This window comes from Sinocyclocheilus rhinocerous, unplaced genomic scaffold, assembly GCF_001515625.1.
Source record: "Sinocyclocheilus rhinocerous isolate Xijiao unplaced genomic scaffold, SAMN03320098_v1.1 scaffold300, whole genome shotgun sequence".
NCBI classification, from domain to species: Eukaryota; Metazoa; Chordata; class Actinopteri; order Cypriniformes; family Cyprinidae; genus Sinocyclocheilus; species Sinocyclocheilus rhinocerous.
Genome location: NW_015654065.1, coordinates 1139847 through 1167326, shown reverse-complemented (window position 1 = coordinate 1167326; position 27480 = coordinate 1139847). Strand labels below are relative to the sequence as shown.

Sequence of the window (27480 nt, the reverse complement as noted above, 5' to 3'; positions counted from 1 at the left end):
AGGCGTCATGTTAACCAGCATAACATTAACCTGTTGGTCTTGCCCCACAATACTTGCTGATCAGCTGATCTACTTATACTGTACCTCGAGTATCAGCCAGTCAGTTTTACTAATTTATACTGAAGTGAAATCCATTTAAATGAGTTTTATAGTTTAAGTCAAAGGTCTTTATTATGGTTGGTTCGCTTATTTAATACAGACATGATAATGTCAGACAAAAGTTAATCTGTTCAAAACTGGATATTAGAAGAGGTTTCATCATTCATCTAAGTACTTTTCAGCAGTTGTAGGGCTTCATCACTCATCTCAGTGACTATATCAGGTTTGGTGGCCTCATCACTTGTTGATTAATTAAATACAGGAGCCACTTAAGTCAGTGAAGCTTTGAATCACTTCAACTTCAGTGTCCGGTTTTCCCACAGGCCTTCCCTAGTAATGATTCACCCACCACTCATGTGATCCTCCTAACCCTCCTCCATTGCCTATCTGGCCCTCTCTTTTTTTCCCATAAACCTCTTGACTGTGTGTATGTAACTGAACCCCAGTGGAAGTGCCATGGACCAGCTCCAAAAGTTTCAATCTTCCCTCCCTCTCTCCTCTGTCATCCTCTCATTTTCGTTTTCGGCTGTTCTCTCCCAACGTCCACCAGAAGGCCTCCCTCCCCCACCACCATGTCCCGTTCTCCTTTTCCATTTCCTTCTTTGGTGAAAATGCTGAAAAAGAGAAGGGGAGGAAGACCTTCACCAGTGTTGAGAGGGAGCAGATTTGGCCACGTGTTTGTTTTAAGTTCTTATGCCTCATCAAGGCGAAGAAATAGCACACTCAGCACGTTTGCACATAAACACACCCATCTAGAGGCACAAGGTAACCTTGAATGAGATTGAAGACCGTAGAGGATACTAGTAGAATCTTGGGTCCTTGGCCTAAACGGAGTCAAATTTGACCAAAAATACTTGTTTTTGGTGCTTTTGCATAATGTAGTCTCTGGAAAAAAAATGACATTACAATTGGTTTAATTTATAAAATATTTATCAACAATCAATAAACTTTTTTTTTAATTAAAATTTTTTTTTTTTTTTTTTACCACACCTCAAACTTACAAAGCTTGAAACACTAAGAAATGCACATTAGCCAACTTTTTCTCTCCTGCATTAAAGCTCAAAGTGAATATATACTTATAGAAATACTCAGAAGGTGAAACTAGTAAAATTGGCATCAATAAAATAACAATACTTAATGTCTCAATTTGACAACATGCATACTATCATTTTTGACATACTGACAAATATTGTTTCATTTCATTCACTCTTAACACAGAGGAGACATGTTTATAAAGATTTAAGAAATTATGACTGTAGAGGTCATAATGAATTATCAAACAATTAAAAAACAGGAAGTGAACAGAAAATAATATGTAGTTTGTGTATATACAGTGTAATGCGTGCTGTATCTCAAAGTTTCTGTGCTTTTATAGATAATTCAAGCTATAGTAGTGCAAATGCAAGTCTGTCCTCCACCTGTATACAAAATGCATTTCAAACTTCATTTTCCCACACATCTCTGGACTGCAGAAACATTTTGGCTGTTATTTTTATTCTGACATTGCTATGCATTTTGAAAGACTCCCACTGAATTGAATGCATATGCAATTCATAAAATGTTGTTTGATGCTGAAGTTTTGCTAAGAAAGACAAAAGGTTTTAGTGAAGTTTTGGGAAAAAGTGCTCACTAACTACAGCAGTCACACATATTTCTGTGACATATATGGTGTGTAAATGCTTAGATGTTTAGCTTTTGGTGGCTGCTTCTCAAAGTGTAACTTTACTGTACCCAAAACTCAAAATCAGTTGTGCCTTCATTCATGTAGCCTACACTTTGCATGGCACAGAGTGTTTGGAACAGTTCTAAATGGGTGTTCAGTCACTTTAACAGAACACCTTTGAGTGTTTATGAAGGAATCTGTTTGAGTTTTTCACAGGCTGCAAACACAGACTACATCCACCCATTAATGACCATTACCAGCCTAATGACAGTTCTGGAAAATAAAGATGGGAATAAATAGTAGGCAGATCAGATATTTTTATCTGTGCATAGAGACCTACAAGTTTATGGAGTGTTGATTCTGGATTGTGCAACGGATATACTGTAGTTGGAACTCAGCATCGCGTGGCTTTCACAACTCCACAGCAATCTTTGGTGCATCTTTTAAAAGTCTTGTTTATCCAGTCGTAAACCAGCAAGCCTATTCTTTGAGTATTTTGGTGAAGCTCAGACTATTGTGTGTGGGGGCAGATTGCTGGTTTGCTGTGATCTCAAACAGCAGTATCTGCATGGGCTAACTTGAGATGTGAAGTTCTCATTTGAGGGCACAGCAGTGTAAAATAGACGTGTGCATGTATATGTATGCGTGCATATGGGAAGGTAAGGTGTGTGGATAGGGTTTGCATTCTATTCTAAGTTGCTGTTGCAGTTGCGACAGAGAATGTCATCTTGCTCGGGGAAGAAGCCTGCGCCCACCAGCGACATGGAGCAACGAGAACAGGTGAAGCACGGCTGGTGCCATTGCCGGTCCTCGAACGAAATGTACTTTCCTCCACCAAAACCTAAAATGAAATAAAAATCATGTAAAATCTCTGTGACATTTCAGATGATTTCATCACATGACGTCAAAACTAAGACATCTGTAATCCCTGACACAAAACCTGTTGCGGCACCACTGTCCATATCTATTTTTAAACCAAAATGACATCCATGCGTGCTACCTGTAATAGGTTTTTTGCAGGCTTCACACTTCTTGGCGTACAGATTGCCAAAACATTTGAGGCAGTAAGGGCTGTCATCGCGGGAGGTGAAGTGTTGGCCAGCTAGTTGGACTTTACAGCTTGTGCACACAAAGCACTCCTTATGCCACGGCTCATCCCTATAGGTCACACCACCTTTAGCCAAGGCCTGAGGAGGAGAGAGTTCATCAGAGACACAAGCAGTAACCTGTCTGCATGAGTTTCCGTACACTTGACCTAAACCAAGCTACATGGAAAAAGGTATGACATTCAAATGCATGCATAAAACCTCATGTCATGAGTGTACATTCATATAATATTCAGGAATTGCATGCTAGGGATGGGTCACTATGGTTGTATAGTTTACAAGTTTGCTCAACAATTGAGGTTGGATAGTTATAACTAGATTTCTAATAACTGAATAACTGAGCACCAAATTAGCATATCAGAATGATTTCTGAAGGATCATGTGACACTGAAGACTGAAGTAATGGATGCTGAAAATTCAGCAATGCCATCACAGGAATAAATTACATTTTTACTGTTTTTACTGCATTTTTCATCAAATAAACGCTGCCTTGAGCATAAGAGACCTTCAAAAACAAAAAATCATAACAATTATGAATGTCTGATAATATGCATATATGTGTGTTTGTGTATATTGTTTATTTTATTAATTTATTTTTTGTATTTCACAGAACTGTAGAGCCAAAATGCCAAACAGATGGTGCTTTGTCAGGACAGGATGTGAAACTGACAGCCAGAGTTAATCAGTGACCAGCAAGACTTCTGATATGCAACAGGAAGGAGAAATGAGGTCAGAATTCTGACTTTTTGTGGAGGAATGTGTGTGGACTGATGAGGAACACATGGTTATGTATTTCAGGCAGATAAGCAAGAAAACCCCACCACTGACCTGTTTACATCGAGTACAGCGCGGTGCAAACTTGTTCTCATAGCAGGGTACACAATAGTGGTCATCTTTATCTGGAATAAAGGACTTGGAGCCTATTGGCTGTTGACAGCTGTTGCAAATGAAACAGCCCTCATGCCATGTGGAGCCGGCGTACTCAAGCTTCCTGGTTCCTGTGAGAGACAGAAAAAAGAAGGAAGCCTTTAAAATAAACAATTTCCTTGTTTTCGACAGCTGTGCATACCATGTTGCCATAAAATCTATAACTTTAATTCTGTCAGGACCACTATCGCCAAAGATAGTGCACACAATTTGGATTGGCGGTATGGTTCCGTTCTGGGCAAGAACTCCCTGCGCATCCATGCAGTCTAGCATGGATAAGCAGCAATAACCCCCCAGTGTAACAGAACAGAACCAACATAAATGTATTGCAGATATCATTAGGTTATAATTTAATGTAACATTTTGAAATTAGTTTGATTCAAGGAGAATCAGAGGCTGAATCCTGACTGACAAGAGGAGTCGTCGGGGATGGAGGTGGGTAATTAGCTACTGAGCAACACAAAGCTGGTGATAATAATGAAGGACCTTATATATGAGTGCTGTGATAGGTGTTGCATCCCTATAGACATGGATCAGCTGAGAGCCAGCTGATGTGAGCTTGACTAACATGACCTGCCAGAACTGACGCTACGCTATGATTTAGTGATGTAACTTTACATATATAACTAGGGCAGTGAATTGATTATATGTGACCCTGGACCACAAAACCAGTCATAAGTAGCACAGGTATATTTGTAGCAATATCCAAAAATACATTGTATGGGTCCAAATTATCGATTTTTCTTTTATGCCAAAAATCATTAGAATATTAAGTAAAGATATTTTGTAAATTTCCTACCATATATATATTAAAACTTAATTTTTGATTAGTAATATCCATCGCTAAGGACTTCATTTAGACCGCTTTAAAGGCGATTTTCTCAACATTTAAATTTTTTTTTGCACCCTCAGATTCTAAATGTTCAAATAGTTGCATCTCAGCCAAACATTCCCCTATTCTAACAAACCATACATCAATGGAAAGCTTATTTATTCAGCTTTCATATGATGTATAAATCTCAATTTAAAACAAATTGACCCTTATGACTGGTTTTGTGGTCCAGGATCACAATATATTTGGATCGAATTAAGGACATGTGCTAATTAAATTAATTTCAATTAAATGAATCATTAAGCATATAGTAAAAAAATATACTAATGTATACTGTGTATTTGAAATAATTCTGACCTTTATTAAAGCTAGATTGCGATAGGATAAAGACACTGAATTAAAATACTATACACTGAAATATTTTCTCAAAACAAGAAGAAAGACTTAAAAACAAAGACCATGATGCATGGTGTTTATTTGCGGACAGGTTACTAAGTAAACATGGTCAATTACGCCATTGTTTGGTCCTCAAGTCAGGGGATTCTCAGAGATGTCAGATCTCCCAGTTAAGTAATGCTGCCATTTTGGTGGAAAAGAGTTATGATACGTCTTATTCTCTGATAAAAAAGTCTTCCCACTTCTAGGACCACCAAGGGAGCATAAGAGAAATAGTAGGCCCATCATAATTGCCTTGATTCTTTGCATTTTCCCCATTGTGGGACCTGCTGATGAGCATGTCACCAACAGTCACTTCACCCAGTTTGAAAGACTTCATGTGTTTTAAGAGATCTCACCTGAGACTACTTATCGCTGGGATTTCCCTACAAAAGATGAATTTGAGCTTTCAAAGTGACAAAATGATGATCTGACAGTCAAGGTTCATCAAATGATTAGCAGGTTAAAGGTTGACGTTCATAATCCACTAAGTGTTTCACACGTTACTCAGATCAAAAGCCCTGTGGAGATCCTCCTTAAAGAGGCCCCACTGCCAAAATCACCAACGCTTTACACAGAGAGCAAATGATAAAAGTCGTAATCCCCTGGATAACAAAAAACATTTAGAAGAAATATCAAATTACAGCAAGGCTGTCTCGCTCAGGCTCAAAACTCACCCCAAAATATGTGTCACCACATTTGTCAAAGCAACGTATGAACTATAGACTAGAGCCCCCCATCCTTTGTCTTTCCCTTGTCATCTGCACATCACAAACAGAGGCCCTAACCACTAACAATGTGTTCCTCTTCCTATAAATGTAGCCCTCAGGTTACATGCATGAACCGGGACTCAAAATTGTGGCGAAATATTTTTTATCTTCTTGTTTTTGGTTTGGCAATTTTTGGAGATTGTAATACTGCTTGATTTGTTAACTGGATTTACCTCAGAAAATAACAGCCACACATTTTTTAATGCCAAAAGCAACTAGATTTACGTTTCCAGTAGGAAATAACAGTACTTGCAAGGCAGCAAAATAAATGTTAAAATTTTCGTCTTTGCAGTCTAAAGGCGACAGTCTAAACCCATAAGACCTTCATTCATCTTCAGAACATAAATTACGATTTCATGAAGCTATGAGAATACTTTCTGTGTGCAAAGTAAACAAAAATAACACATTTTCATTTCGTAATTTTCATTTTTGGGTGAACCTTTTAGATGGTTATATAGGCGCCAAGACCAAGAGGAGTTCAATATGCAAATAGTATATTTGCATACACTATAAATATGCAAATAAATAATATGACAACATCACTGTTGGTTACACTGTCAGTGCTGAACATTTTAACAGTGCAAAGTTTAAAGCTACAAAACCAAGTCTAATACACCTAACAATTAAATTATTAACAAAACAGCATTACACTACCATTCAAAAGTTTGTAGCATTTTTAAGTCTATGTTCACCAAGACTATGGCAAAGCTAAATTTTCAGCAGCAATTACTCTGGTCCTTAATGCCACATGAAATCATTCTAATATGCTGATTTGTGCTCAATGTTGAAAACAGTTGTACTGCTTAATATTTTTGTGGAATACATTTATTTTCATGAATAGAAAATTCAAAAGAACATGATATATTTGAAATAGAAATCACTTGTAATCCATTTAATGCATCCTTGCTGAAAAAAAAAAAATCTTACGGACCCCAAACTTCTGAATAGTAGTGTAAGTGGTTTAGGCTGAATAAGTTGCAGAAGTTTCTTACTTGAGTTAAAAACAAACTCTAACCACAACTCTAACCACATTTATGGAAAATCAGTGCCTTGCAGGCACTAGAAAAATACATAAAAGGACTTTCAATACAGGGCTCACTTTGCAAGCCTTGTAAAAGAACAACATGTGTAACTTTTTGGAATCGTTACCTGCATTTCAGATGGATGCAGCCTTGCTGAAATAGTTTACTGGCTTATCTCCTCCTATCATCAGAGGCTTGGATGGCAGCCATGCGCAATGATTTGGCTGAGAGACAGCAAGCCAGGTAGACTGGCAATTATTTTGTCACATCTAACCTGCGCAACACTCCCTCACTTCTCTCTCTCTCTCTTTGTTTTAGTCATGCTGCTGGTACTTCAGATTTGCTTTGGCAGAACTTTGCAACTTTCCCCCTTTCTCTGTTTTGGCTCCTTCATGTTTGTGAATCTAACGTTACCTGCATACCTGTGGTCGTGACATGCTGTCTGTTTCACTAGTGTGAAGACTTGCAGTCTTACACAACAGTATTGAGAACAAACTGAAGGAACGGTGCCAGAGTGCGATTGGACTAGACCTGAGACCAGTCTGAACAGGATTTGTCAGGTAATGACATGAGTTATGGCTGATGATGTGTGCTGATGTCATTCATACCAGGCATGACGGTTTTATCGCAGGCCACACATTTGGAGGAGAACTCGTTGCAGTAGCAGTCATTGCACAGAAGAGCATCATCCTGGCTGGTGAAGGGCTCGTCTGCCAGCGAACGGTCACAGCGGAAACAGCGGAAGCAGTGCTCGTGGTAGTGACGGTCCTCATAAAATAGCTCCTGAATCACAAGAACAGGGATGTTATGAACATTTAAAGGGTTAGTTCACCCAAAAATTAAAATTCTGTCATTAATTACTCACCCTCATGTCGTTCCAAACCCTTAAGACCTCCGTTCATCTTCGGAACACAAATTTGGAATACGTAAACAGCATATGCTGTTCTGTGACAGCCGCAACGAATGGATACGCTTTTTTACGCTTTGATTTGAACGAAAACAACGTATCCATGTGGTGTGGCTGACACAAACAGCATATGCTGTTTGCGTATTCCAAATTTGTGTTCCGAAGATGATCACTGTTTGCGTTCAGTGGATACTCTCCAAACTGGTGCTACGGTGACGCGGAGGAGACGAATTGTTAAATAAAGTCGTTATTTTTGTCGCATACATCATGGTACTCTCATGAATGGTGGTATACGGGGAGGAGACGAATTGTTAAATAAAGTCGTGATTTTTGTTTTCTTTGCATACAAAAAGTATTCTCGTAGCTTCGTAAAATTACAGTTGAACCCCTGATGCCACATGGATTATTTTACCGATCTCCTTGCTACGTTTCTGGACCTTGATCGTGAGAGCTCTCGGAATGCATAAAAAATATCTTAATTTGTGTTCCTAAGATGAACGGAGGTCTTACGGGTTTGGAATGACATGAGGGTGAGTAATTAATGACAGAATTTTCATTTTTGGGTGAACTATCCCTTTAAGGGGAGAGTTCATGCAAAAATCATGTCGTATGACCTTCTTTTTTCAATGGAACACAAAAAATGTTGAAGAATGCACTTTTGTGAGGGTGAGTAAATCATGACAAATTGTTCATTTTTAAGGTGAAAACCAAGACATGTTCACCACAAACATTAACTAGCAGCAGATGGTGCACTGGTATCTCCATATTAGAATATAAAAAAAATTGCAGTTATTGTTAAAGACAAGTTGACATACCAACAGATTAGCCATGATTATGAGAAAAAAAGTCAGAAGAGGCCACAAATTAAACCGCTTTTCCTCGATCCCAAGAACATTTCTGATTAAGATCTCAAGTAATGGCTATTCAGCCTCTCAAACGCTAGCACATGTCCATCTAGTTCTGAGTGTGTGTCTGTGGAGAACATGGCGCCTGGGTCAACTCCTCATGTAAAATATGTAAACACATAGTAATAAGACAGGGAGGGTGAAATTTATGACCTGTGCTGCAATTGGCCAAGACAAAAACAGTGACTTAATTTAGCATCTGCCATCCCTCATTGTCAATAAGTCATCAGACTCTTTGTCTGTAAGCGCATGGACTCACGATTTCCTGTGGGGAGTTTACTACTGTGGTAAATGAACTGCATTGTTTGGTTTTATTTAAAGGGGTCATATGATGCGATTTCAATTTTTCCTTTCTCTTTGGAGTGTTACAAGCTCTTGGTGCATAAAGAAGATCTTTAAAGTTGCAAAGACTAAAGTCTCAAATCCAAAGAGATATTCTTTATAAAAGTTAAGAGGTATTCGGCCAATCACAACGCATTGGATAGCTGGCCAATCAGAGCACACCTCGCTTTTTCAGACTGATGAGCTTTGTAAAAATCGACGCGTTTCAGAAAGGCGGGGCATAGAGGAGAAACAATAATGTACAGTATGTGGAAAATAATGTGTTTTTTGAACCTTAAACCGCATAAACACATTTCATTACACCAAATACACCAAATAATGTTCTTTTTAGCAGCATCATATGACCCCTTTAATTTAGAAGGGATTAGTTACCCTCAGAATGGGAAGGATTAAAAACTAAATTGGTTGCTATTATGTTTTGCCTTAGGTTTTTAACATTGTTGGCCTGACTGAAGTTGAATAACATTTCCAATTGGACAATAAATGCCTCTCTCAAAAGAACTGCTAAACTGACAGTTTCAGCCTGAAACCACATAAAAACTCTTTCACGGTGTAATTGAGTCTCAAATTTTTCCAACCACCATGGATATGCTCCTGTAAAATCAAAATTTTGCTTTAGAATGTGAACCAGGCATTGTTTGCATGGCTTTATTTAGGGAATCGTTCAGTCAGAAGTTCAAATTTTGGAGGTCTAAAGTTGCGGTCAAATTTACCGTCAGTTGGAAAATATTGTGGTAGAAATCTAGTTATTCCAATACAAATTCACATCTGGAATTTTGTGAGAGATTTCACACTGGGTTCATGCAATTTGGTCATGCAAATTTGTCACATTGGTCAATAGAAAGAAAGATTTGAAAGTGACTTCTGCCAAACTACTGATAATGGACCTTTTTTTTTCGTCAAAATGTGATTGCACCTTAAAGCAACAGTCCATATTTATTGTTATTGTATTTAAAAGAGCAGCTTAAAAATATCTTCTTTTGTGTTCCACAGAAGAAATAAAAAAAGAAGCAAAGAACAGAAGAAATAAAGTAATACAGGTTTGGAATGACACAAGGGCGAGTAAATTAGGATAACTATCGCTCTAATAAGCAAAACTCACTCTTGAATCATGGCCAATCAGCTCTTTGCACTCATCGCAGGTGTTGGCGAACAGGCTGTCGTAGCAAGGGATGCAGTAAGGGTTGTCCTCCGCCTGGATGTACTTCCTGCCGTATAAGGACTCCTTGCAGTTGTCACAGTCAAAGCGTTCACTCATGTTGCTCTGATCCGAGTCAGTCCCTGTAACAACACAAGGAAGATTCAGGGAGGTGAGCTTTCAATCACAGCTGCATCGCACTGAGAGAAAGACACACACGAACAAACACAAACAGGCAGATCTGTCACAAAGCACTTTGCAAAACGTCTATTAAGTTTTATAGCTCTGTGATGATAGCTGGGAAATGAGAGGGAGGAAGCTGAAATTTTAGCAAGCACACAACCTTATGCTGCATGTGACGTGGCAGCTGTAGCGGCGCTTCAACGGGAGGTCACTTTTAGACATTTCTAAGTTTGACCCCCACTTTTTGAGAGATGATCATTGTGTTTTAAGAGCTTCATTTTGCTTGGCCACAGAGCAAAGACCAATGTTTGTCAATGTTTTTCACTATGTCACACTGTGATGATTGTGTTTTTGAGATACTGTAGCAAGATAAAAGTACTTTAACTTTTAAAAAAGCATCAAGGCCTTTTTTTCCCCAAAAATGTTGTGTCTGCATCTTGCCGTTTTTGCATGAAAGTAAATGACCCCTTAACATGGCTAGACTTTTAGCAAGTTATGCAAGACTACATAATCAGACAAACATTAAATCAAAATTTAACGTTCACAAACCAGAATTGGAGTTGAATAATTATTGATTATTTTTATACGTTATCAGAGAGCTGAACTTTTCAAACCATTGCTTGCACATATGGCCAGATAGGCAATTAATGAGCATTGATTTCCTCTTTGTTATAGGTTTATCAAATTTCTGGAGTTTGCATCCAAAGCCCAAAGTATACTTCACTTTTTATGTGTACGCTAGCATATGCGTACAGTGCGTGCAACACGAATTTCGTCATCAGAATAGTACGCGCACCACCTGATTTTTGTAACCACGCGTACTTTGTTCGCGCAAGTCACACATGCGCATTTCATTTGTTTTGCACTAATCCGTTGTTCCACAAGGTGGCAACACTGGCCTGGGCCAATGTTTCACAGTAGAAAACGGAACTAAAGAGACGGAACAACAACAGCAACAAAATACAAATAGAATCCATTATAATCAGCGATGCTGTCTACACTGGATGAGGCGCGGCGCAACACAACAAATTCCCGACAGTAAACTAATGCCACGTTCTATTTATAACGTACTGACGCAAAGTTCAAACGATTTTTAAAGGTCGCTTTGTCGCGTCCAGTGTAGACAGACTTTAGCTGTTGTTGCGGAGCATGACAACTGTCACGTCCGGTGTAGACACCTTGTGAGAGTTTTATGATATTGCTACAACTTTAGTTTAAAAGAGTACAAAGACATTTTTATCAGTCATAACTTCTGAAGAATTATAGCACAGTAGTGTTGTCAAAATTACTTACTTCTGTACCAGTTGGTACTGAAATTTTAAAAACATCCATTTCCCGCTAACATTTGAACGCTGTTGAGCGGATTCCTAAACACTGCTCAAATGTTAGCGGGAAATGGACGTTTTTAAAATTTCAGTACCTACTGGTATCGAAGTCGGTACTTTTGACAACACTATAGCACAGACACTGGACTAAGGTGAAGCTTTCTAGTATGCATGTGTCGACCACCTGAGTTTGCGAATACTATCAAATGGAGTACACTTTGAAAGGCTACGCGTTCGACTGTATGCATACGCTAGTTTACATGTACATAAATGAAGTATACGTTGGGCTTAACCCAGACTTTCTCGCTTAGTCATCCACGTGCCAAAAAAAAGACAAACCCTCACTGCCTGACAGATAAAAGGCCTGCAAGATCACAGAGGTAAGACTATATTGTTGACTGTTGGAGGTCTGCGCATTTGCATGCTTCACCAGCAAATATTTGTGAAGTAAACACTTCTGCCTTGGATGCGCAGACCACCTAGGGAGATTGTTTAGAGAACCGCAAAAGTGACAAGAACTCTTAAATTTTTTGAAAGACCAAGCACTGATCCCAAACAACACAGATGGGTTTGTGTTTTTTATTTTGTAATGCCTGTCTTACATCAGACGCACATCTTCTTAGGGGAGTACGGATCAGATTTGTTCACATTCGGTACAAAAACATACTCCACATTCACAATGGGAAGTGTTAAAACCATTTACAGTAATCACGTAAACCGACAGTGTAATAAAAACACCAGCTTGACCTTAAAGTGAGTGTATGGCTCTGCGAGTGCCCGTCACAGAATAATATTGTTACAGCATTGCAGCAACGCTATCAGGTTGCCAAAACATTACAGTGACGTTGGAGGAAAGCCTTATGATAAGTGATAGGCCTCCCTGGAAGAGACACGCTCAGTATATCAGTTTCCACCCAGCTAATAATAATAATAATCAGCCACCGCTGAAATAATGAATCTATTTGCGCTCCCTGTCTTACACACGCCCACAGGGAGGGTGTAATCACAGGATGCAAGATGAAAGATATCAACCACCGTGTTTCATCTTTCCCCTGGCATGACAAAAGGCTCAAATGATCGTGGGTGTGAAAGGCTAAGATAAAAAAAAGGGCAACGCACCTCCCGAAGCTTCATAAATAATCAGCTGACACTCTTTTTTTTTAATACGATGATACCACTTACTCTCAGCTGAGAGCTACTTTAAAAGCTTCTTTGCCCTGGATCTGCTCGTAAATTAGGGAGTGTTAATGTTAAAGGCTCCCGTGGCCTGAGGCTGCCCCTGGTTTACATCATTACAGACCTGCATTTGAGGGAATATGAACCTTCTCTGTTCCCATCAAGGCTATCATGGTTCTGTTTCTCGTTGATGGGTCAATGACATCACATTTTTGTCTTCGTCATTAATTTAGTCAAAAGTACATTTAAATTGCAAATTTCCTTTTCAAATATAATTTGGCTTTGTAGGTTCATGTTGTAAAATGTCATGTGGTGTGACTCTCCAAAAAGTTATGATACTTACGAATTAATAATTCATAATGTGTAAAAATTACGTTTTGACCCTGAAAATATATAAAACTTTTTTGAAAATAATGGAAGATTTGTAAGATGTGAAGATGTGTCTTTAAAATGTTTTCAAAACCAAATTTAATCAAATTAAAGCGTTTCTAAGAAATTGGGATGCATTTTTTCAATTTTATTTTCCCTTTTATTTATTCAGAAATACCTTTATATCACAATATGCGCATACAGTGTTATTTTAGCAATATTTAATATAAGGTTTCTATATTACTATTAATATTTTGAATAAGCCTTTATTTTATATTTAGCTTTTACTTTTATTTATATTTTCTGTTTTAATTTTAATGTTGCTTATGTGCTTTTTAATGTGCTTTCGACATTTTTATTAATTTTTTTTCTTAATTACTATTTTTTTATTTAGGTTTTAGTTTTTTGAAGTTTTAGTTTCATTTCAGTTAGTAATTTTAGTACTTCAACTTTATTAGCTTCAGTTTCAATTTCAATTTCATTTTATTTCAGGTTAATTTCAATAAACAATTTTTTTTTAAAGTTTTAGTTTTAGTTAACAATAACAACACTGCTGCCCTTTGATGACAAGTAACAGGATCTTTTTTTAGTACCAGAGACAGCTTTTGTGCAGGTGTGTGAACACCTGGGATCCATCCCACAACTGCCATCTACTTCCTTCATCTTTCTTCAGATCGCCAGAGCTACTTCCTTCATCTTTCTTCAGATCGCCAGAGCTAATGGTTGTCATTTCCTGGCAACTTATTAGACTGCAAGAAGGAGAGCTGAAACCTGGCTTAGTGCTAAATGTAGCATGTTCTAAAAAAATAAGTCATGGAGGTCTGATAAACATCTTTTAAATGTACGTGAAGAAAATGCATTGCTTATAGTGAAAGTTGACAGATCTATGCATCTCTTTTCTTTGATTTGGCAAGCATATGCTAAATTTCACATTAAATTTAATCTAAACACAGAACAGGCTGTTTGCACACGCCAGAAAGGATCACCAACAGCGCTTCGAAGGCCTCATCGTTCACCCAAGTAACGTCAACAATAGCTGTTCTGCAGCCTGACTACAAGTGTGTTTACGGTCTCTGGGGAGACGTGAGCTTTAGTTAGAATAACTCGCCTCCTGGTAATCATTAAAGATGAGGTAGGACCGAGTCCTTCACTGTACGAGGGACATATTGTTCCAGCTAAGACGATATATAAATACTTATTTTGTCAAGGGCGGGGGTTGTTATTACTTCTTTTTCACTTTTTCTGTGCTGAGTTTCTAAAACATCTTATGAGAGCAACAAATGAAACAAGCAACATGAGAGTAAATGGGTAGTTTGGACTAAGGTGGAGAGCATGATGTCATCAGTGACCCCAGGGCTAGACGTCCAGAAGTGATTCAATCCAGAAGCTGGGAAAATGAAGCAAGACCTCTCCCTTTACTTACAAAGTCAGAGCTGGCTTTGGTTGAAAGCTAACGTGGTATTTTGTGCAGAACCACGAGGAACCCTCTGACACATTGCAGTTGAAAAGTGTTAGCAGGAATTTCCTCTTCTTTGCACAAAGTGTTTTGTGACTGATGAACTGGCCTGAAATAAAATACCAAAACTGTGAGCAAAACAGTCCTTGAGGGTTGAGGATGCCCAACAAAACACCATGACCTATCAGCTCTGTTTATTTAATCTAGTCTGCAAAATGTCACTGCTTTTAGACAAACCATCAGAACACATCACACCATGTCTTCGTGGAAAACATGTTTTATGTAGTCCTATCTATCTATCTATCTATCTATTAACCATTACGTAAACATCAGCTTGTGATGTTTCTGGCCTCTGGCCTTATAATTTGGACAATATTTTGCTTCTACCCGTATTGTTGTAGCAGTTCCTATATTAAAGGGATAGTTCACACACAAATGAAAATTCTGTCATTAATTACTCACCCTCATGTCGTTCCAAACCCGTAAGACCTTCGTTCATCTTCGGAACACAAATTCAGATATTTTTGATGAAATCCAAGAGCTTTCTGACCCCGCATATACAGCAACACAACTGACACGTTCAAGGCCTAGAAAGGTAGTACGGACATCGATTAAAATAGTCCATAGAAAAATCAGTGGTTCAACCATAATTTTATGAAGCTACGAGAATACTTTTTGTGCGCAAAGAAAACAAAAATAACGACTTTATTCAACAATTTCTTCTCTTCAATGTCAGTCTTCGATGCGTGTTCACAAAAATACCACGACACATACGTGTGGTGCATTAACAATGTCCTTACTACCCCTTCTAGGCCTTGAATGTGTTAGTTGCATTGATGTCTATGCAGGGTCAGAAAGCTCTCGGATTTCATCAAAAATATTTTAATTTGTGTTCCAAAGATGAACAAAGGTTTTATGGGTTTGGAATGACATGAGGGTGAGTAATTAATGACAGAATTTTCATTTTTGGGTGAACTGTCCCTATAACTAACATACTAACCAACTAACATGGTTATTTGACCATTTTACTGTTGCTGATTGCTTGGTGATAGTGAACATTCTGAGACAACATGCAGCTTTGTGGCTTCCAGCATAGACAGTTGCTACATACTGCGTCGTTGGTCACTCACTTCCAATGCTGTCAGGCCATCTTCCTGCACTACTATGAAGGAAATAATTGTTTTAGCGGCCTTAGGCCAGCTCTTAAATATTTCAAAGCAGCTATCTTGTCGCCTTCTGGTCCTATCTGTATCTGAAGGATATGGCCGTCCTTCTCAGAACAGTCTGTGAGATTCTTGGGGAATGACAAGGCCACAATGGCATGTTTGTCTAACTTCAGAGAGGCCAGACTGAAAGGGAGCAGGGCAGTAGGGGCATGGGCAGCGTGTACACACAGACCCCCGTCCCGCTGCAGTTTCACAGACAACAGCACTAATCCTCTGACCAAACTCCCATCACGCTCCGCTTCACTATAAACGGGCCGGCCGTGCCTCCCGCTGGGAAACTGACCCAGGCCTTTCCTGTTCCTAGGGTCCAGCCAGAGCTCGGCCTGTCAAACATCTGCCTGGGCAACAGGAGGCAATGGCTGCTTGCCACCTCACCGTGACTATTACACAACACCCCAGGATTCAATAACTCACCAACTTTTACTGTATATCGTCAGATATAGTTATCACTGAATTTAATATTCTGTCAATGGAATAACATCCTGTTCTGCATCAAGCATCCCATTGCAGAATAGATTCTGTCAGATCAATACTGAGGCTGCCATGATTGGCCACATAATTTCAGACTTGTGGCAAATGTAATGAATGTAATATTCTCAGTTAGATATGAGAAAAGAATAGTATGTACTGTTTATGCAATATGTAGCTTTTAGAAACTTTAAGGGCAAAACAGAGTGATGAAGGGCAGGTAGGATAGCAAAGGTTTATAAATTAAATTGGCAAATGAAAATGCAGCATATGGATAAACAGACAGCAGCCCACTGAGATCAGTCTGCCATTGGAGCAGCTCCAGGCACAGCGATGGCTCTAGATTTGATTTACTGTCAGCAGAAAACACCACCAGCAGATACTACTGTATATCATCTGAGGCTAAGGAAGCAACATTGTATGTCCAATATACTGTATATACACACACAAACACACTTTTTAAATGTACTAAATTAGAAAAGGTATTTTACATTTTTCACATTATTACACCTTTTTTCACTATTCTTAGCAGGTAATTTACAGAACCGGCTTTCTGACAAGATGCGCGTTAAATATCGCATGCGATTTATCGTGCAGCCCTAATTTTGGCCCAGAATTAGTTTTTTCAATCCACATTTTCTTTGCCATAACAAATACAGTGATAGTCTATCACTAATGCTACAGTAAAATGACACTTGAAGACAGTGGAGTGCATTTGACTCCATATTGAATTTCAGAGGTCAGATATTCTTGACAAATCTGAAGTGCTAAAATTAAGAGCTGACAGGTTCCAGAGACAAGATGGAGGTAATGTCTGCCAGACAAAACACTTATGTTTTTGTTGTAAAGTCACAGTATCAATTTAATATGAGAACGCTGTGGTGGAGAAGATGTAGGCTACATGTGCACTTGGTATTGCCTTTTAGGATTGGCTCTTGCCACATCAGATAAGACAAAAACGGCAGAGAGGAGGAGGAAAGAGAGGGAGAGCGAGTCTTATCGGAGGAAGCAGGGAGGCAATTGCCGATGAAGAGGAGATAACATTCAAAAACAAATCCGAACGTTTGCTCTCGCTCATTCACACATCATCTTTATCAGTTTTCGATGCTTGACAGAAGAGTAATCTCCACTTACATTAGGTATTTTTTTTATACAGTACAGTACATAATATAGCTGTTTTCTCACATCTGCTGATGTTCACATGCTAAACAGTGGTTCTCAAACTACCTTATTGAGTAAATAAGTTAGAATTGAATAAAAAGCTAAATAAATATTTTATTTTAATCTCTGAACCACCGTTTAAGATCTTCTGCAGTAAAATATGCCTATTGGTAATGGTTGTGCTTGTGAAATTGGGCCTTTGTTGTTTACTCTCCCTGGAGAGGACGCTTTGACAGTGTTAGTAAATGATCTGTTCGACTGCCGCCACAGAGTTTAAAACCTACACATTTTCTCTAATGTGACCGTGATAACAGTTAACATTCGTACTGGCCAGACACCAAATGTCGCAACCGCAGAGGGCTTGATCTCACTTATACCGTGAATCCATCTTCTGTTACAGGCCCAGCCATGTGGAACAGACGTCACTGACCACAGTTATCTTTCAGAATGACCATCATCAGCAAATAATCCACACCGAGACAGCTTTGCAAAAACAACAAGTTTTGACGTTAACCAGACAACAAGCCATATAAACAAACGCTGTTTCTTTCTAACCCTTTTTATCAACCCAAAGAATTATTTACCACTGCTAAATATTAAATCACTACTAGCCTCATTGACGCAAGAAGGCAGGTACTCTTGGGTGACTGATCAGTATGGGTCTGTTTGTTAGTTTCTGAGCCTATTCTATTTAAGTGCATGTTAGATGTGAGATGGGAACAAGCCAGAAGAACAGACATACACCAGGCCTAACATGTCATTTCCATTGAGCCCTTAAAACACAGCTTTGTGCCGCATGAGGATGGCAAAGTCAGGTTCACCTCGTAAACATCAATGTACATTAATGAGCACCTGCTCCGGGAGCTAACATTAACAAGGATGTCATTTTCCTAGCTTTTAAGCAGAAGGAAGGTGTGGATATATGCCCTGAAAATCACCTTCACAAACCACCGGCCCTTCAAGAGGCATATGGATGTGTCTGCAAGCCATCATCCAAGGCTAACTCTAACTCCCTTCACAACAATAACGGCCTTATTTGACCCTTTTGGCTTTTTCCCTATAGCTGTTTGACATTTCAGACTCGATCTGTGCCAAGACGGTTTAGCTAAAGGCTAGCGCAGCAGTCATTAAAAAGGACACACAGAGCTGCACAATCAATTAGCAAAGCCCCAAAGTCATTGTCAGCAGAGTCTAGCTAAAGCCTCTGTGCTTTAGCAAAGGCCCTGAGGAGGAGGAATTTTTCTGTTTCACAAAAATTTTATTCTAAATTACAGCTCTGTATGAGAGAGGCATTAAGCCAAAGTGGGGAGAAAAAACAAAACGAAAAAAAGAGGCACAACAAAACAAATACAATCATGCTACTTTATGTTCATGCTGCAGCTATAGTTAACTGGTGCTTGCCCATACAAAAGTCGTCGCTACAATGCTACAGTAGGTAGTTGTGTTCTATGAGATTACTTACTAGTCTGAGCCTGAGATTATTTATTTAATAATTTGTATTATCCACTGTACGATAAACAAAACTATAGGCGAAATGTATGTATAAATACACTACTGTTCAAAAGTTTGGGATCAGTAAAAATGTATTTTTAAGAAATTAATACTTTTTTCCAGTAATGATGCATTAAATTGATCAAAAGTGACTACATAAGTTTACATAAAAAAAAGAAACTGCTGTTTGAACTTTCTATTCACCAAGGAATCCTGAAAAAAAAGTATAATGGTTTCCACAAAAATATTAAGCATCACATTTATTTATTTATATGTATTAAAATAGAAAAAAATTGCATTACTAACTTTTTTTTTTTTTTTTTACCAATGCAGCCTTGGTGAGCATAAGAGACTAATTTCAACAACATTAAAAAAAACTTTGGGACCCCAAACTTTTTATTGTTATGTGTATATTTTCCGTGGGTATGATAATTGATAAGTACTGAAAAGGTAGCATAGCACTTTGACAATCATATTTAAATACTTAAATATTTATTACTTTATAGAATGCTATGAAATAAACATGGTGACACTTTTTTCTTAGTGCTTCAACTGCTGTGACCGTATCTGCATTTCAGGTCTGCTTCTGCTCAAGCTACTGTGCCAAGAAAAGGTGAAAATAGAATTAGATTTATTCATCATCTGTATTTATGTCCATGTAGATGGTAAAAAAAGGTCTTGCCTACATATTTCTCTCTGTGTAGTGAGAGAAAGAAGGGAAAAACTGCCATACATTACAGTTTAACATCTGCTTTCTATTGACAGAAGTATGCAGTTGACAAAGTAGGTTTTGGAGAGTCACTGCCCAAAGAATGCAGGAAGGGCTGTCTTTTCTTCACTTTCTGTGGTATTTGCCGGTAAGTGCTTCAGAGGCAAGAAGAATACAAAGATAGAAACTGACAGTATGTAGGGCGGACTGGGATGAAGAGAAAAGCTTATAAAGAGGAGGTTTGTATGGTTTGAGTTGTAACAGGTCATGGAATCCAAGACAAACCAGAGAAAGACCTGGTGAATTAAAGGTTCACAGCTTTGTTGCATTAAAAGGAGGAGAGAAGGAGGGAAAAATGAGAGCGGTGGAGAGAGTCAGAACAAGAAGGTGCCTTTTAACCGCAGTGAAGACGACTAAGGTTGGGTTATTGATGGGGGAGGGGTGTTCAAAGGATAATGTAAGACAGTAAGAAAGAAGCAGTGAGTATATTATTGCTCCCAGAACAAACAAACACAATTGTAATCCCACGAGCCTGCTCGCTTTTCTGTTTCCCAGTGGCTACGCAGAGTAGAATTTATGACCAAACATGGTCATTGGCGTCATTGTCCTCCATGTGTCATCAACCTTCTGTGACTGAATGCGCCTTTGCTTTAATCTTTGAGAACTGTAACTTAAGTCACATAAGATCAGTTCAATATCAACACGTGCATCTATGAGGTGATGTGAGAGAGGGCAATAAGAGGTAAAGGAAAGGGTAAAGAAAAAAGCAAAGAAAATGGAAACAAATGGACATAGAAAGGAAAGATAAATAATAAGGGAATAATAATAAATAAGGGAAAATAAAAGAGGAAAACAAATGAGAAAGGGATAAATAAAAGGGGAAAGGAAAGAGAAATGTGGAAAAGAAATTGAAAAGGAAAAGGAAAGCAAAGGAAAAAAGGAACGCGAAGTGGAAAAGAAAAGGAAAGCAAAGTAAAGTAAAGTAAAAGGAAAGCAAAGGAAAAAGAAAGCAAAGGTAAAAGGAAATGGGAAAGGAAAAAAACAAATGGAAAAGGAAAGGACAAGGTAAGCAACTGGAAAGGGAAAAGGAGAGAAGGTAAAGAAAAGGAAAGGAAAGGAAAAAGTAAAGGGGAAAAAGGAAAGCAAAGGTACAAGGAAATTAATTTGGAAAGAGAAAAGAAAAGAAAAGGAAATTAATTTGGAAAGAGAAGAGGAAAGCAAAGGGAAAAGAAAAGAGGAAAGCAAAGGAAAAGGTAATTAATTTGGAAAGAGAAGAGGAAAGCAACGGTAAAAGGAAATGGGAAAGAAGGAAAGCAAAAAAAAAAGGAAGCAAAGGGTAAAAGAAGTTGGAAAGGACATGGAAAGTAAAGGAAAATTAAAGTAAAATTGAAATGCAAGGGAAGAAGGAAAGCAAAAGTAAAAGTAAAGGGAAATCAAAAGTTAAAGGAAAGAGAAAAGCAAAGGTGTAAGGAAATGGGAAAGTGAAAGGAACGGGAAATAAAAGAGGAAGGCAAGGAAATAGAAAAGAAAAAGGAGAAAAAAGAAAGCAAAGAGCGAATGAAAAGGAACATTGGTGATGAATGGACTGACTGACAAAACTCAAATAGCAAAATCAGTAACTATCTTTCTCATTGAAGCTGCATTACACTTGACTTGAATGGGACCAACTAAGCTGATCACTCATCAGAAGTGAAGTGTGGACACTGGATGCCTGAATTCTGCCCGTCCCACTCTGTATATTCCTAGAACAACCCTACGATTACAGCAGAGTGCTGCAGAGGCTTGGCAGTGCTACACGTCAGATGTCTGGACTCGTTCTTCTCCATGCCGAGTAGAAAATAAAGACACAGAAAGGTGGTCTGGCAAACACAAGGGGCATTTGTAAAGCATTTCCTTGGGCTAAGGGTGGGCTGGTGGTTTTTCAACATGCTGTAGCAGAGAGCTTTTTAACCTCTGGAACACTTGCCTTGATCAGATGTCTTTTGACGTTGTTGATGGAAACTGGTCTTAAGCACACCGCTTCATCCTCAACATGACAAATTATTTACAATGGTTAGAATAATCGCTGGCGAGGTAGATTGAGCGTAACATTAAAGTTTGACTTTCCAAACCCGGTTGCCAAATGACTGAGACGCTGTTCATTGACTAAACAACAGTATAATAGAAGAGCCCAAATTCATCCAGTCTGTTACCAAAAATGTAATGTAAAACTTTTGTTTTCACTCTCTCGTTCCTCTTTTCCACCCCAAACGTTTGACATATTTCTGAGAACCCAAGTTTGCTCCAGCCATTTCTGAGTTGATTTGCTCTGACCTGTTTGAAGTTAGGAAAACAATGAGAACAGTGGGAACATAGTTGATTAGTTGAGTCAAGTTGTGATTTTTCTTCAGGTGCCATAACATAGCAGGCTGAGGGGGTTCAAGGCCTTTCCTATTTGCTTTCCTTGTTTGTACTTCTCTCTGCTAGTCACAACTGCTATGTGTTGGCATTAAAATGTGGCCTGTTAGGTCTAGTCTCCAAGGTTTTGGTACTATCTCCTACATTCCTTCTCATGTCAACACAGTAAATTAGCTGAAAGTGCTGTACTTTGTTTTTCAAAATCTAAGGTAGAGTACAGACTGAAACACCTTTATTTTACAATAAATGGTCAGAGAATAGAGGTTTTTATTTTATTTCAAATTCTTAATTCTTAAGGTCTAAATGCAGTTTCTAACTATGATTTGTGCTATTAGAAATTATACCAGAATGGGTATCAGGGTTGCAAATTTAGCATTAAATTAAAATATAACTCAGTAGAAACTAGCTATTTTGGGAATAAATGTTGGTTTGTAGTTACTGATAAAAATATATTTTCTCGTAAATTGAATACATTTTGTTTTATAATATTATAATAAATATTATTACATTACCGTCTAAAAGTTTTGGCATCAGTATGTTTTTTTTTAATGTTTTTGAAGTAAGTCTCTTATGCACACCAAGAATTTGATCAAATACAGTAAAAACAGTAATATTGTGAAATATTACAATTTAAATTAATTGTTAATATATTTTAAAATTTTTCATAATTTTTTTGACTAATGCAGCACATTACACAATGTAATTTGACTTTTGGTGGAACAGGCCATTTTAAATAGATTTTTCATTCTAGGTTAATTATGTTAAATAATTTATCACTACAGTTTGCCATATTAGTGGAAAGTGCCTTTTAGCTCTGGTACAAAATGCGCATTCGCACGGCCATCATTTGCCATTGAAGTATTATGATTCCTACAAATACTGACATTTGTCTCAGGAATTAAATTAGGTCATGGAGTGGCTAAAGCTCTCCTTTCCTGAACGGTTTTCCTCTCTGATCCTTATTTCTGGATGTGTACCTATAAATAATAGATTTGATCTGTATTAATAATAGATTTGCTTAACAAATGTTTCCATTCATGGCAAGCATCCCAAATGAAAGGAACATAGTGCTTGTAATGATTATGAGTTTAGCACTGCACAGTATAAGAGTGCATGCTCACGTTCACGTAACACATGTCAGTGGGTTTAACCACTGCACAGCACAAACATAGGGCTAATTTGGGTTGAAAACAGTAGCTAGGCGGTCCTTGTCTCACTTTGTTTTTTAATGAAAAGGCACTAATTCAGCAAGGTCAACCTGACCAGAATGAGAGCAGCAGCGGCTGCTTGGTCAGTCTGCACACCTGCAAGCAATCAAACCTAAAAAAACACAGACACAAATTTGACCTATATAATAATACAGCAGCCAGTGTGTCTTCACTCTTCACTACTATTTTATAAGTGTATTAAAGGGACCCCTTTCAAACAGTGTCGCGTTCCAAACGTTGTTTAAGCGACATACACCGGTATTGCGGTATTTTAAAAATTCATATCATAACAAAAATAAACACCGGTATTCGGTATGAACCGGTATATTGCCCAGCACTAGTGTATTTCATCCCAAAATTAAAATTATGTGATTATTTACTCACCCTAATGTTGTCATAAACTGACATGACTTTCTTTGGAGCAAAACATTTGATACCTTTAAAATGTTTTATTCAGATTTCTCTTTATCCAATTCATGATGGCTGTAAAGCTAAAAAAAAACAAAAAAACAACAAACACTATATTAGTAGTACACAGTACACTTGTGCACTATATTCCAAGAATTCTGAAGCCATATGATAGCTTTGTGTGAGAAACAGAATGAATTTTAAACCATAATTCACTTTAACATAATAATCAGATCAGTCCAATTCGTCCAATTTCATTAAATGATTCAGATGAATTAATCATTCAATAAACTGCTTCTTATGATCAACTCATTAACTTGATTCAAAATATTTTTCAACTTTTTTATTCTACAGACAAAAGTAAGGGTTTGGAACAACATGACGGTGAGTAAATAATGAGTAAATTGCTACTATTTTTTAAGGCAATGCCTTTAAAAAAACATTTAGCCTTGTGAGAACTAAATGTTTGTCTTCTGTGTTATCACATTTTATCTAAGATTAGCAGTGCGGCAGGAAACAGACAGATTCTCTCACTCTTTGTCCCTGGCAAAGGCAAGCTGACAGAAAGGGGGAAAAACTCAATGCTACAACATGTGAAGGGATCCTGCTAAATGGGAAGCGTCCAGTATGATTTACCATCGGAAGTCATTCCAGGATATTATCCTTTTATTTTTCTACCATCCCGTTTATGGTTCTTCTCCTTGGCAACATGTAAACAGTGTCCTGGCTCCACAGAGCAATAAAATACCCAGCCTTCATCATGTAAGCTGTATGGGCATCTCACACACACACGTTATAGCTTATCCTCATGGAACTTAACCAAATGAAGTCTCACAGGTTCCAACAGCTTATGAAATGTTCCAGTGCAGTTTCTAAATGAACAGCACAAGTTTTCAGTCTTGTGTTGATGTATTTCCTATTAAAACAGAAAATTTGGTGGGATGGATTGCAAGAGTTGGGTTCCAGAATTAAAAATCTCATTCATTCTCTCCATAGCAAAACTGATTTTTAACTTAAAAACCTCAAATAGAGCTTAGCCAGATTAGTCCATTCAATAATTTACCAATTATAACGTAATCAAACTTTGTGATCTTGCTTTAATTGTTGTATACACTACTTTTCAAACTTTTGGGGTCTGTAAGATTTTTTAAATGTTTTTGAAAGAAGTCTCTTATGCTCACCAAGGCTGCACGTATTTCATCACAAATACAGTAAAAATTTTAACATTTATTTTATTTAAACATTTAAAATATTTGAATATATTCTAAAATGTAATTTATTCCTACATTTTTTTAAATCCTCAGGGAAAAAATTAACAGAAAAAAAATATAGGAATTAAAAAACAAGTGCAAATATCAAAAAGTGTCCTGCTGTTTTTCAGCCATGAAGGTCTGATGTCTTTTGTCTTTTGTTCAGCTGCTGGCAATACAACAGAAACTGACTTCCTGCTGTAAAGTGACCTATAGCTCAGCTGAATTGTGGGGGTCATCCTTTATGTCAGCTGATCTCAGACCTAATCTATAAAACATCTGAACTTCTGTAAGTCCAAGTAAAACTGTGCTCATATCATTATATTGAGACCCTTTCATTGGATACTAACTGAAAGTCTCAGTTTTCTCAGGGGTGTCTTCCTATATCCCTTCAGTAAGAGATCTGCCCACAGCATCTGACGGCTAGACAAACAATCGCAATTTGTAAGTAACACAAACAGAAAAGCAAGACAGACAGGGAGGATGATAATGGTGATGCACACATGCACAAAAATGAAAATAAACGCAGCAGAGGATCTAGAGACAATGGGGGAGTTGTTCAGGAGGGGCTGACACTCCGAGCAGCTGCATACACACATCTCTTCTCTAACTCAGTTGGTGGTTGCTTTCCACAGTGTAACCACAACCCCACACTGACCTGCTTCTAATCCAACAGACTAGATAAGATTATATAATGCGATAAAGTTTGGAAATGAGCGGCACAAGACTGTCAGGTCTAATTCCCAATGGTGGATGAATGAAAAACTATTTTATAGCACTCTGGAATACTTGATTCTGACTGGTCAGTATAGGATATCTGCAGTCAAATATATTTGTAAAATGACTGTTAAACTGACTAATGTCCCTGGCAACTGATTTATCATTATTTGTCATTACAATTGATATTTGTAATAGTTTACTGTATCACTCTTTGGTCTTGTCATTACAACAAAACAGTATTTACGTTGGGGTTGCACAATATATTGGTAATCAATCTGACAGTTTTTTTGCATTTAGTTAATCTTTAAAAATAATTTAATAACACTGTTAAATGTAATCTTTAGCAAATCTCAAAATTATTATTTTTCACATTATTACTACACAATTTTGTGATGCCTAAATTTATTTTAGTTTTTAAAAGATTTAGATTTTTATTTTTTTTAGACAAAATATTATAGAAATATATTATATTGGTTATGGGCCATAACATGAAATATCACACAGACTTTAGGTAATACATAGCCAGTCAATACTGCAGAATATTACAATCCTAATAAAATCCTAATCACTCTATTACTATTTAATTTACTTTGCTAAACTACAAGCAAAGAATTTGAATTAATCACACCGTTTCAACTCAATGAAGAAGAAAATAAATGCTCCTAAATATAGACTTGCATGTACATGTGCAAACACACTTTTTTTCCAGTGGAAGGATCTAAGAAAAACATAACCGCCATTGGCGGCTGGACTGGGCTTAAACATGTCTCCCTTGGTCCTCTTTTATGACTCTCCAAGGACTCATCTAGACCACGTCCTTTCTTTTCCTCATCCTCTCCTTCTCTTTTCCTGCCACGTTTTTCTGTAACCTTCGAGATAAATGTCACATGCAGAAAAGCAAACCAAGAAAAAAAAATAAAATGTTAGAACATGGCTAGACGCATGCCTATAAATTGCCATAAAATGAGGAAGCGTATACTTTGCATGCAAACGGCTGTGGGTGTTGGCGACCTCCAGGGGTCTTTTTTTCCCCGTTTCCATTCGCAGGGGACTGAGCTCCAGGCACCAGAAAGCAGAGCACTGGTCACGCTGCTGGAATGAGCTCACTTCAAAGGTGACCATAAATCAAACAGTTGTGCCCCCGCCATCCGCTACACCATCCCCCAAAATCCCTTCTGTCATTCTCAAGATGGTGGGGCTGGTGGAGAAGCATTACCTCATAGACTCTGAGCACAGACTTCGGCACTGTGCCTGTATGGGTCGTTGATTAATTCGCCAGTTCCTTGACTGTAAAACTGCTCAGTCCAGCTACACCAAAAACTAAAGCTAAAATGTCATATCTGTGGCTGTGTCCCTTCACTGGTATCCTAAGTTTGAATCTCAGAGGTACCAAAATTAGGTCAAGTGACAGCAGAAACCCAAGTCGCAGAGTTCCGAGGTGGGTGAGGTAATTGTGGGTAACCTCCTGTCGATCTCTTCTGCAGTTCCCATGGCGCCTGTGGTCGGTTGCCGGATCAATGGTAGGTTAACTTGGTGGGCGTTAAAACAGGGGTGCCCAATCCTGTTCCTGGTTACCCTATCTTCCAACAAAGTTCATCTCCAGCCCTGATCAAATACAACTGAACCAGCTAATTAGGATCTTCAGGAGCACTTGATAATTACAGACAGGTGTGTTAGAGTTGGGTTGGAACTGAACTCTGCAGGTCGGTAGATCTCCAGGAACAGGATTGTGCACTTCTGCATTAAAAAGACACACTGTTTTATTCTTATCATGACAACTCTCTGAG

The 27480-nt window shown here is 38.0% G+C and overlaps 1 protein-coding gene across 3 annotated transcripts in view; it reads right to left on the bottom strand.

Annotated features, from left to right (window-relative positions):
* Positions 1-1599: 1599 nt before the first annotated feature.
* fhl3a (four and a half LIM domains 3a) overlaps positions 1600-27480 on the bottom strand; it is a 39214-nt gene continuing 13333 nt past the window's right edge. For all 3 annotated transcript variants that reach the window (XM_016523468.1, XM_016523469.1, XM_016523471.1), the window contains 5 exons: positions 10111-10289; positions 7463-7637; positions 3697-3866; positions 2763-2949; positions 1600-2603 (listed from right to left, as the gene is read on the bottom strand). In XM_016523468.1, the coding sequence (XP_016378954.1) occupies positions 2449-2603; positions 2763-2949; positions 3697-3866; positions 7463-7637; positions 10111-10266 (843 nt within the window). In that variant the 5' untranslated portion in view covers positions 10267-10289 and the 3' untranslated portion in view covers positions 1600-2448. The remainder of the gene's footprint in view (positions 2604-2762; positions 2950-3696; positions 3867-7462; positions 7638-10110; positions 10290-27480) is intronic.